At 55.6% G+C, this 12,635-nt stretch overlaps 1 protein-coding gene across 1 annotated transcript; it reads right to left on the bottom strand.

Moving 5' to 3' along the window:
* Nucleotides 1-230: 230 nt before the first annotated feature.
* Nucleotides 231-5,881, bottom strand: LOC133362057 (dual specificity tyrosine-phosphorylation-regulated kinase 3-like). Its single transcript, XM_061581023.1, has 5 exons — nucleotides 5,875-5,881; nucleotides 2,304-2,370; nucleotides 1,737-1,839; nucleotides 714-862; nucleotides 231-371 (listed from the first exon to the last, which is right to left on the bottom strand). The coding sequence occupies exons 2-5, from the start codon at nucleotides 2,307-2,309 to the stop codon at nucleotides 231-233; spliced, it is 399 nt and encodes a 132-aa protein (XP_061437007.1). The 5' UTR covers nucleotides 2,310-2,370; nucleotides 5,875-5,881.
* Between the last annotated feature and the right edge of the window lie 6,754 nt (nucleotides 5,882-12,635).

Here is a 12,635-nt window from a genome sequence, read left to right as displayed (position 1 = left end):
ACTTTTCAGGAATGCATCTACCAAGTGAAATGAATAATTAATGTAATGTAGGAGAGAACTGATCCAGAACAGGGGGAGAACATACAAACTCCACACAGGAGGGCACCCGAGTCAGGAGTCGAACTGGGGTATCTCTGTGAGGAACGAGTTGTCACCACCTCATCACACGGCCGCCCACAGCAAAGGACTGAACAACAACGTCGTCCTTGTGACAACACCGCTCTGAATTCTTACCTCAATGGTGATACCAAGATCTTCACGGCCACCAGGGTGTTCCTCATGTGGTCAAGGCACCGGATCACCTGGCCTTGACCTCCTTCCCCAATCTTCTTCAGCACCTCATAGCGGTAGTGGAGGTGCTCATGCTGGACCTGCACCAAATTACAATCATTTAGACGGACTATATTTTGAAAATCACAACATGTAAGAAGTGTGAGCCTTATTTTATGAAATAATTTTTTATTAAGCGTTTGGTTTTCTTAAATCTGTAATTGTGGAATGCTCTGATGTCTGCTGGCTGAGACACCCTTAAAAAGCTCATTAGCTCAATGGGCTTAACTTGTGAAATAAACTTGATTGTGAAGTGTGTGGGAGAGTGCATGTGTGCCTTCTCTGGGTGGTTGCTACTTCAGGTGCAATGACAAGAAGCCACGAACCTCGCGACCGCTGCGACTGTGACCGCCCCACGGCGGGGGCTTTGTGGCGAGTCTCACCGGAATGTAATGATGTTCGTGGTCGTCGTATCCATCGTTGTTTGGTCCCCAGGATCTGTTGCGGAGCGCAAAGTACCATACTTCCTGTATGGCGACAAGCTCCAGCTTCTCCCGGTGGGTCATTTGAGGGCCAAAGAGAGCCAGGATTGCTGCAGGCAAGAGAATAACAACAACAGCTGTCGGTGATCATTTGTTTAGATTCCTTTTCAGGAGGTTCCTGCAGATGATTTACAGAGAACGGGGGTGACGCCGCTACCATTACGTCTGCTGTGTGATCCCAATTTGAGGAATTTGCAGGGGATTTGGATGTTTTGGCGAATACCAGTTATGTTTGTATGTTGAACTTATTTTGCACCGTGCTTCAGCAACCCTGCTAATCAGAAGTGATGGGGAAGGACAATAAACTAAAAAGTTCGCAAAAGTTATAGATTTAAAAGAGCATCGCTCCAGTGGCTTCCTAATGTCGGAAGACCATTCCAGATGACTGCAGAAGCACATCTGAAAACGTGCGATGCAGTGACCATCTTCGTTCGATGTCCAGCTATATGCAGCTTTGATGACGTCTTCGGTTGCTTGGGTTTGACAACGGGGTTAATGAATTAGATAAATATAACACAGATATGCCAAGGATTTTATGAAATAATAAGAATAGCTTTTACCCTTTCTGGCACAAAAACAGGTGTTAATATGTTCAAACACCAAATAGACACCTTTTGCAAGGCATCAAGTCTGCATTTACCACACGTACTTGTGGAAAAATATGCAAAAAAACATGCTCCGATAATATATGCATTGTCTTTGAAATTGACTGGCCTGCACCAGAGACAGCCTTCTTTATGACCTTGTCTCGCCGGTGTGAGACCAGAGAACGGCAAAAGTCGAACGGTACATCACCCATGCAACATGGCCACCCTGAAGTCCCCCATGCATCATGGTCACTGTCACGCCCCCCTTGAAACATGACCGTCGTGATGTCCCACCATTCAGTGTGGCCATCTTGACGTCACTCATTTCTGTTCTTACCTTGTGGCGATTTGCTGCGGATGGAGGCGGTGCGCGCTGAGGACAGCGCACTCCACGTGGTGCAAGACTCGCCGTTACTCCGAGCCTCTCCAGCTCGGCTGATCTACACACACACACAAAAAGGTCCACCACTAGGGCTTGAGGAGTGAGTGGGACTCGGGCAGGACGAGCCATGGCCAGGATGGACAACAATGGCTGAAATTCAAGAATAATAACAGCGACAACCAAGGAACGGAACACATCAGAGAGGAGAGCCGCCAGAGAGATGGTGCGACAAAACCGGCGCTTGGCGGATTATTCCATCACAGGATGTGAGGGGTAGCAGGGTCTCAGGGAGGGAGGCGTTCATCAGTGAATAGATAACAGTGCTGTAGATGCTCACGCGTAGACGGGCATGTACACCAACAGGATCTCGGAGAGACTCGGAGAGACACTGATAGACGCACACACACTCAGGCAGGCAAGGAGAAGCACATCCAGGTATACAGGTTACAGGTAGGCACACGCAAAGGGGAGAACACACGTCCACCCATACTTCACCACACAAGTCGAGGAGCCACATGTTACCTCCATGGTAGCAACTTGCAGACGAGGGTGCTCAGAGCTCACGGTGTCTCTCGCGCGGTCCGGGTCTCTGCGTGGAGAGCGGGAGACAGAGGCGAGGGTCACGGAGTCGAAGGGGCGTGACACACACGTCTAAACACACGTCACTTCACAATGCGGACTCTCATCATCAACACAGACTCACATCCTCACCAGTCACCCACAATACAAAAAACACAAAAAGCAACAACTAACTTTCGCCGCTAAGTAGTGGTGATGTCACCACGGCGCCTGTGCACTTTGAGACCACGTGAAGTGCCGAAGGCTCACTGATAGGTCACAGGTCAGACCCAGGTGCCATGAGTTGTTTGACTGAGATGACTGTGCCACCTTGCTGCTTTTTAGCCGCCCGGCTCAAAGGTTGTTTTCGTGAGCGTTGCTCCTCTGTTTGGACACAACTACTAACACCACCAGCACTAATACCAACACTAATACCAGCACTAATACCAGCACCACTAACAAAGACAAAGATACACCGTGTAGCCTTAACAGACTGTTGGAGCAAATGCTGTTCACGAGCACCTACGAAGGCCGGCACGGCACACGAGGGGGTGGGTGGCCAACACCACGCCCGGCCGCCTTCGTCTCCCCAGTGGCAATGTTTACACCTCGCACCAGTTACTCATTTGAGGCTGAGTCGATCTAGGGGAGGCCCAGGACCGGTTCAGATAATCGTCACAGTTGTTGGCCGTGAGCGGGAATCGAACCCGGATCGCCAGGTTCGTAGCGCAGCGTAGCGCTAACCGCTACACTACCCCTCCCCACCACCAACACCAGCACTAACAACCAGCACTAACACCACCAGTACTAACACTACCACCACCACTCACACCAGCACCAATTTTACACCACTACCACTAACACCACCACGAATAATACCACGATCACTAACACCAACAACAACCGCTATTCGCCACTTAGTGGTGGTGACGTCACCATGACGCTTGTGTCAGGCTATGTGCACCTTGAGGCTATGTGAAGTGTCGAACGCCCGCTGGCAGGAAGTCATGGGGCAGACCCAGGTGTCACGGGTGGGCGGACTGAGATGACTGGCTGATGCACCACCTGTGCCCCTTACTGTGCCAACTTGCTGTGCTTTAGCCACCCGGCGCTCTGTTAGTTGTTGTGAGCGTCGCCGCTCCTCCCTCCGTTGTTGTTGGAGGGCGACTGCCTCCAACTGCCCAGTAGCGTCCTTCACGAGCCTCCTCCACAGAGGCCGATTGACACCGGTGGTACCAGTTAGCAGCAAGTCCACTCAGCTCCACATCCTCCTGTACCACATCACTCCATCTCTTCTCTAGCCCGTGCCACGTCCGTTCAGCCCCCTCGATTCAGCCGAACAAAAGCTGTTTGGGCATGCGGTGATTGGGCATGTGGGCTACATGGCCCAGCCAATGCAGCCTTGCCTGCTGGAGGAGCTCACCGATGGGACTTTGTCCAGATCTTTCGAGGATTTGTGAGCTCCTCACACAATCCAGCCTGGTTAAACCCAGGATTGATCGTAGGCGGCCCAGCCTAAATGTTTCTAACCAGCAAAGATGTTACATTAGGGGGGGTCCACGTTTCGCAAACGTAGAGAGGGGAAGGAATGACTGTGGCCGAGAAGACCCGAAGCTTCGTGTGAAACAAACAGACTAGGTAGCTTCCACACAGCGTTACGCAACCGATGAAAAGATAATGCCGCTCGACTGATTCAGAGTGAAACCTCTGCTGTTCAACCGGAGCCGGTCATGAGCATACTGCCCAGGTATGGAAAACTTTCTACTCTCTCCACAACTGCCCCATCGGGAGTTGTGGGGGTGGAGTGCCCGATGGGTACAAAATACCCAGGCAGGTGCTTCGTTTTGGTGGGGCTGATGGTAAGGCCCCACCTCTTAGTGGCACGCTCCAGTTTCAGCAGCAGCTCCTCCAACTCCTCTGAGTGAGCCGCAATTACCAGGTCATCGGCATACATAACGTGGTTGACCAATAGGGAGCCATCCCTTCACCGCACCCAGGCATCGATCAGCCTCCCATTGTATCTGTACGAGATGGAAATTCCTCCGGTACAGCTACTGAAGGCTTCACAAACTATGTGGTCAAAATAGATGTTCAATAATGTTGGAGCCAGAGGACATCCCTGTCGCACCCCAAGGTGAACAGGGAATGGCTCCGACTCCCGGCCACGTAGTTTTACTCGGGCCCGCTCACCATAATGAAGATCCATAATGATCGTGAGCAGCGGGTCAGGGACTCCGAAAGCATGAAGAACCCAGAGCCCAGGCCTACTGATGGTCGCATAGGCCTTGACCAGGTCAATAAACCAGAGATGTAGGTCTTGTTGGAATTCCCTACACCTCTGCTGTAGCAAATGGACAGAAAATATGGCATCTGTGCAGGACCACCCTTTCCTGAAACCACATTGGGGCTCCACAAGCCTCTGCTCAGCGTGCCTGGCAAGGCGATGTTGAATAATCCTTGCCAGGACCTTTCCCGGCACACTGAGGAGTGAGATTCCCCTGTAGTTGTTACAGTCTGTGCGGTCTCCCTTCTTAAAGATGGGGACCACCAGGGCATCCTGCCACCTCACTAACACCACCACCACTAATACCACCAACACCATCACTAACACCAGTAACACCACCACCATCACCACTAATAACAACCACAATCACTAACACCACCATCACTAAAACTAACACCACCACCATCACAAGCACCACCCCCACTAATACCACCAACATTAACACCACCACTCCTCCCCCTGCCAGTATGGGACACCAAAGACAAAAGATCCCCGTAGAGACTTAACAGTCTGTCGGGGAAAGTGCTGTTAGCCAGCAGTACGTATGAAGGCTGGCACAACACACGAGGGGGTTGGATTGCCAGCACCACGCCTGGCCGCCTTTGTCTCCCTAGTGGCGATCTTTACACACCGCACCAGATACTCATTCGAGGTTGAGTCGACCTAGGAGAGGCCCAGCACCGGTTCAGATAATCGTCACTGCTGTTGGCCTTGAAAGAGAATCCACCTCGGGGTCTCCCAGTTCATAGCGCGGCGCGCTGTCAGCTACACGACCGTTCCACACACACAGACTCACACAGAGAGACTCACACACACACAGACTCACACAGAGAGACTCACACACACACAGACTCACACAGATAGTCTCACACACACACAGACTCACACAGAGAGACTCACACACACACAGACTCACACAGAGAGACTCACACCACCACCACCACTCACCCACAGCTTGGTTCAACTCCTCATCTGCTCTGGGGTCTGTCGGCGCCTCTCTAACGGCCAAACTGCCAGTGGGAAGCACGTGGCGCGAGACGCAGGGGCGGTACAAGGTAACCACGCCCACCCCCGTGATGTCACAGCCATGAGCTCCTCCCCCCCACCTGAGCTCCTCCCCCCATGCCTCTTCTGCCCCCCACCCGAGACCCCCCATGCCCCCCCCTTCAATACCCCCACCATGACCTGTTCCACACAGACAGACTCACACACACATAGACTCACACAGAGACTCACACCACCACCACTTACCCACAGCTCGGTTCCACTCCTGCTCTGGGGTCTGTCCACGCTTCTCTGTAACGGCGTCAGTAGCGCAGGAGACCGACTCAGGGTAGTCCCAGGGCTAGCTAGCTGTTTTTCAGTCTTCACCGGCTCTTCTGCTCCAACGACTGCCTCGAGCTCTCTCACGCACCGCCTTATATACCCAACTGCCCCCCGAGGGGCGGGGCTGTATGCGAACGTTGATGTAGACACCCCACGCACGGACCGTGATGTAGACACCGCAACGTAATGGCTTGCTACACCCCGGGACGTTACACCTCTCCATCTCTAACGGCCAAACTGCCAGTGGGAAGCACGTGGCGCGAGACGCGGGGGCGGTACAAGGTAACCACGCCCACCCCCGTGATGTCACAGCCATGAGCCCCTCCCCCCATGCCCCCCTGCCTCCCCTCGCGACCACCTTCCATGTCCCCTCCCCCCCTCGCGACCCCCCTTCCTGCAACCCCCCTGACCCCCCTCGTGACCCCCCCATGCCTCCCCCGCCCTCCCCACCATCGTGACCCCCCCTTTTGCCCCCCCTGACCCGCCGTCGTGACCCTTCCGCCCTCCTTTCCCCCCCTTCCTGGCAACCCCCACCCATGCCCCTCCCCCTCTCCCCTCATGCCCCTCCCCCTCTCCCCTCATGCCCCTCCCCCTCGCGACCCTTACCCCCCATGCCCCACCCCCCTCCCCCCGCTGCTACTTCCGCTGGGGCCGGGACTGAGTGGAGGCGGCGCGCGCTGTGGATTGTGGGTGGCGAGCGGCTGATTTGGATTTCCGCTCACGGCCACCGTCAGTGGCTCGCGAAAGCTTCTTAAGCGGCGGCTCGCTGGGCCTCCTCTACGTCGACTCAGCCTGAAGGTGAGAACCTCGCGCGGTGTGTCCACATCAGCAGTGGCGACGGCGGCGGTGGGGGGAGACAGAGGAGGAGCCTGGCCCACAGCCGTCACGTTCTGCGGAGTTCACGGCGCAGCTTCAAGCAGAGCTCGGCCCTGCTGCTGCTGCTGTTGTGGTTACATTATAGTTGTGGTTACATTATAGTTGTGGTTAAATTATAGTTGTGGTTACAGTTGTTGGTCGTGGTTATTGTTGTGATTATAGTTGTGTGGTTGTTACTGTGGTGGTTGTGCAGGTGGTGGCACACGAGTTAACCCATAGCACCAGGGTCTAGCCCTCCTCTTGTACCGAGCCAGGCAGAGCAGTCGGCCCATGGCGCCTGAGTCTGGCCCGTGACCTCCTCCTGCACTTAGCTTGGCACAGCCGTCAATCCATGGCACCTGAGTTATTGTGGTGACGTCACCGCCACGTCGTAGTGAATGGCGACTGTTGATGTGTGGGCCTGTGTGTGAGTATGATGGTGAATGTGTGAGTATGATGGTGAGTATCATGGTGAGTGTGATGGTGAGTGTATCATGGTTGGTGAGTAATACTGAGTGTGAGTTTGACTAATTATCTTCCCTCTCCCTCTCGCTGACTCTGCTTTCCCCCCCAACTACCTCGCCTGGTATACAGGAGTTTGTAGGTTCGATCCCGACCCTGATGCCTACAGTATATTTGGAGTTTGCGTGTCTCTGTCTCTCCCCGTGGTCCAGTGGATTTTTCTCTGGGTCCTCCGGTTTTTCTCTCCACATTAAGCAACATTCGTTTAAAGTTTTGACTTAAAACTTTCGTGATTGCAGGAATTAATATTCTTGGTTCTTTCGGTAAAGTCACGTAAATAGAAAAAAAAAATCTATTTTTTAAATAAAAAAAATAGTATGAATTGAAAATAATAAAAGCAATTTATTATATTTATTTTATTTTCATTACTAATTTTTTTATTTTTTGGTTTTCTATTTACGTGACTTTACCGAAAGAACCAAGAATATGAATATTCGTTTAAAGTATTTGGCTGCTATAATTTACACGTGATGGATGAGCCACTTCGTTGAGCTATTATTGGTGCCAAGTCGCTTCTGAATAAGTAATATTTAAAAGTACTTTTTTTTTTAAAACACGCTTTAATTAAATGAAATGTACCACGACTCCAGGAAGTGGCCCCGATGCTTGCCATAACGTAAGGGCCCGTGGTGATTTACAGCCAACGTCAGTTGAGCGTGGACAATTAGACCCAAGCCGAAACATAACGCATAAAAATGAATGTTTAAAACTCACCCACTCATATCTGCCCCCATTATAACGCGGCGTCATCTATGGCCTCGTCACATTGGCCTTAATGGACGCGTGGTGATGGTGAAAGATGATTCGGCGGTGAACACTGAATTACCAGAGCCCCAATTAACATTCCGGTGACACGGGGCACGGTACGTGAAGAACCTCTTATGTCCTGTAAGCAGACTTCTCTGCGTGGGATAGTTAACACCTCTCAATGCACAGACAACCGCTAACGCAGCCTCGCCTGCCGGAGGAGCTCGCTGATGATCGGACAGTGTTCAGATCTCTCAAGGATCTGTGAGCTACTCGCACACAAAGATCTCCGTGTAGCCTTTAACAGACTGTTGGGGCAAGTGCTTTACAACATCATCAAAGGGGCGCTGCAATACGATGCAATCAAAATCACCGATCATAGATTTGCCCATATATGGTCTTTGTTGATTGTGAATCGATACTAATTGTATTGATTCCACTCAGTCGATAGAGCAGCAAGCTCAAAATGTCCGATTTTATCTGAAATTTTCTGCGTTTCACAGATCATACAAAGCAACGGTATTGATGCCTGATTTGTATGTACTTTTTATTTTTTTAAATGCATGATTCCATAAATCGCTCTGCAAAAAGTAATTTTGTATGCTAATAAATCAATGTTATGCTAATGCAAAATTTCATCATAGCCACGACTCGCTTTACTCCGATGTGCAATGTCATCTTCATCTCGATCCTGTGAGTGTACGCGTGTGAGTGTGCGTGTGTGTACGTGTGCGTGTGTGTACGTGTGTGTGTGTACGCGTGTGGCCGCTTGTGTACGTGCGCGTGTGTGTACGTGTGTGTGTACACACGTGTGTGTGCGTGTCGGCGTGGAAGCGAAGTGATGATGGTGGTGGTGGTGGATGGGGGATGGAGCGCGGCTCACCGGCGATGACTGCGGGGCTGCGTTGACCGCCCTCTGGACGGGCCCAACCTCCACGGCGGCGGCGGCGGGAAGCCCTCCTCGGGGCAGGACGCGCGCGGCGCGCAACTTCAACTGCTGACGCCCCCGGCCCGAGAAGTAGAGAGACGAAGACACGGAGGAGGAGGCGGCACGGGGGGGGGGGGGGCTCGGCACCACGGCGCTGGGGCGTCTTGCAAGCCGACGAGGCCTCGTCCCACGGGGCCCCCCCACTCACACGCCCCGCCCCCCCACACGCGTTGGCGTGCGGTCATTATAATACCTGATGCTGATTGCTCGCGTTGCAATGGAAACGTCGTGTGTCATTATTAATTTATTATTTTATCTTTACACGTCACTTTAGCGAAAGAACCAAAGTGTAAAGACGCAGTCGCCTTTGTGCCAAGCGCAGTCTGCGTGGAGGCCGCGGGCACCGCCCCCGCCGCCTCCCGCGCGCTGAGCGGACGCGCCGCCCGCTGCGCTGAGCCCCCAGCCGCGAGCAGCACGGGGCGCGTGGCGCTCCCGCTGCTGCTGCTGCTACTCGCCTCGCGCGCAGCAGCCTGGGGGGTTAATGGGGGGGGGGGTAGATGGGGGGTAGATGGGGGGGGGTGAGTGGAAGGCTGGAGGGGGGGGATTGGCGGAGGGCGGGTCACGTGATGGGGGGTAGGGGTAGTCATGTGATGGGGGGGAGGGGTAGTCACGTGATGGGGGTAGGGGCAGTCACGTGGCTATTTGTGGGGGAGGGGGGGGTGAAGGAGGGGGCGACGGCGATTGGCGGAGGGCGGGTCACGTGATGGGGGGAGGAGCAGGCACGTGGCTACTTGTGGGGGAGGGGGGGTGAATGAGGGGGCGACGGGGATTGGCGGAGGGCGGGTCACGTGATGGGGGGAGGGGCATGGCACGTGCCTACTTGTGGGGGAGGGGGGGGAAGGAGGGGGCGACGGGGATTGGCGGAGGGCGGGTCACGTGATGGGGGAGGGGCATGGCACGTGGCTACTTGTGGGGGAGGGGGGTGAAGGAGGGGGCGACGGGGATTGGCGGAGGGCGGGTCACGTGATGGGGGGAGGGGCATGGCACGTGGCTACTTGTGGGGGAGGGGGGGTGAAGGAGGGGGCGACGGGGATTGGCGGAGGGCGGGTCACGTGATGGGGGGAGGGGCATGGCACGTGGCTACTTGTGGGGGAGGGGGGGAGTCTGCGCGTGTCTCTGTGCCGATGCGGAAGTTCCACGCCGCAGACTCGCCACACACACAGTGAGATGGTGCCCCTGCCTCTCTGTGTGTCTCTGTGTGTGTGTGTCTCTCTGTGTCTCTCTGTCTCTGGGTCTCTGTGTGTTCTGTGTGTCTCTCTGTGTGTCTGTGTCTCTGTGTGTCTCTCTGCGTGTCTCTCCGCGTGTCTCTTTGTCTCACCGTATCTCTCTCTGTCTCCCCGTGTCTCTCTCTGTCTCCCCGTGTCTCTCTTTGTCTCCCCGTGTCTCTCTTTGTCTCCCCGTGTCTCTCTTTGTCTCCCCGTGTCTCTCTCTGTCTCCCCGTGTCTCTCTTTGTCTCCCCGTGTCTCTCTCTGTCTCACCGTGTCTCTCTTTGTCTCCCCGTGTCTCTCTTTGTCTCACCGTGTCTCTCTTTGTCTCCCCGTGTCTCTCTCTGTCTCCCCGTGTCTCTCTTTGTCTCCCCGTGTCTCTCTTTGTCTCCCCGTGTCTCTCTTTGTCTCCCCGTGTCTCTCTCTGTCTCACCGTGTCTCTCTTTGTCTCACCGTGTCTCTCTTTGTCTCACCGTATCTCCCCATGCCTCCCCGTGTCTCTCTTTGTCTCCCCGTGTCTCTCTTTGTCTCACCGTGTCTCTCTCTGTCTCACCGTGTCTCTCTTTGTCTCCCCGTGTCTCTCTCTGTCTCCCCGTGTCTCTCTCTGTCTCACCGTGTCTCTCTTTGTCTCCCCGTGTATCTCTCTGTCTCACCGTGTCTCTTTCTGTCTCCCCGTGTCTCTCTCTGTCTCCCCTCGTTCACCCACCCACCCACCCGTTCGTTCACCCACCCACCCGTTCGTTCACCCACCCACCCGTTCGTTCACCCACCCACCCGTTCGTTCACCCACCCACCCGTTCGTTCACCCACCCACCCACCCACCCGTTCGTTCACCCACCCACCCACCCGTTCGTTCACCCACCACCCACCCACCCGTTCGTTCACCCACCCACCCACCCACCCGTTCGTTCACCCACCCACCCACCCGTTCGTTCACCCACCCACCCACCCACCCGTTCGTTCACCCACCCACCCACCCACCCGTTCGTTCACCCACCCACCCACCCACCCGTTCGCTCACCACCCACCCGCTCACCCACCCCCCCGTTCGCTCACCCACCCACCCACCCGTTCGTTCACCCACCCACCCGTTCGTTCACCCACCCACCGTTCGTTCGTTCACCCACCCACCCACCCGTTCGTTCGTTCACCCACCCACCCACCCGTTCGTTCACCCACCCACCCACCCGTTCGTTCACCCACCACCCACCCACCGTTCGTTCACCCACCCACCCACCCACCCGTTCGTTCACCCACCCACCCACCCACCCGTTCGTTCACCCACCCACCCACCACCCGTTCGTTCACCCACCCACCCCACCCGTTCGTTCACCCACCCACCCACCCACCGTCGTTCACCCACCCACCCACCGTTCGTTCACCCACCCACCCGTTCGTTCACCCACCCACCCACCCGTTCGTTCACCCACCCACCCACCCACCCGTTCGTTCACCCACCCACCCACCTGTTCGTTCACCCACCCACCCACCGTTCGTTCACCCACCCCCCGTTCGTTCACACACCCACCCGTTCGTTCACCCCCCACCCGTTCGTTCACCCCACCCACCCCCGTTCGTTCACCCACCCGTTCGTTCACCCACCCACCGTTCGTTCACCCACCCACCCACCCGTTCGTTCACCCACCACCACCCGTTCGTTCACCCCACCCACCCGTTCGTTCACCACCACCCACCGTTCGTTCACCACTCACCCGTTCGTTCACCACCCACCCACCCGTTCGTTCCCCACCACCACGTTCGTCACCCACCCACCACCCGTTCGTTCACCCACCCACCCACCCGTTCGTTCACCCACCGTTCGTTCACCACCCACCACACCCGTTCGTTCACCCACCCGTTCGTTCACCCACCCACCCTTCGTCACCCACCACTCGTTCGTTCACCCACCCGTTCGTTCACACCACCCACCCCGTCGTTCCACCCACCCACCGTCGTTCACCCACCCACCCGTTCGTTCCCCACCCACCCACCGTTCGTTCACCCACCCACCCACCCGTTCGTTCACCCACCCACCCGTTCGTTCACCCACCCACCCACCCGTTCACCCACCCACCCACCGTTCACCCCCGCCCACCACCATCTGACATCACCAGCTGACTCAACCGCTCATCGCCCGCCCACTCACCCGCCCTCACCCGCTCACTCACCAGCCCACTCACCAGCCCACTCACCAGCCACTCACCGCCACTCACAGCCCATCACCATCTGACTCACCCGCTCACTCACCCGCTCACTCACCATCTCACTCACCAGCTGACTCACCGCTCATCACCCGCTCCCACCCGCCCCTCACTCACACTGCTCACTCACCAGCTCACTCACCAGCCCACTCACCAGCCACTCACCAG

Source organism: Lethenteron reissneri, unplaced genomic scaffold (assembly GCF_015708825.2).
Source record: "Lethenteron reissneri isolate LAM-NWPU_2019-01 unplaced genomic scaffold, ASM1570882v1 scaffold_1353, whole genome shotgun sequence".
NCBI lineage: Eukaryota > Metazoa > Chordata > Hyperoartia > Petromyzontiformes > Petromyzontidae > Lethenteron > Lethenteron reissneri.
This window is presented reverse-complemented; position numbering and strand designations above follow the sequence as displayed.

Bases quoted from the DNA above. Each gene is read 5' to 3' on its own strand.
- LOC133362057 (XM_061581023.1), bottom strand. The intron at 863-1,736 runs GTAAGAACAGAA...TCTTGCCTGCAG, and splicing joins CCGCAGCAAATCGCCACAAG to CAATCCTGGCTCTCTTTGGC. The intron at 372-713 runs GTGAGACTCGCC...AATTTGGTGCAG, and splicing joins ACGAACATCATTACATTCCG to GTCCAGCATGAGCACCTCCA.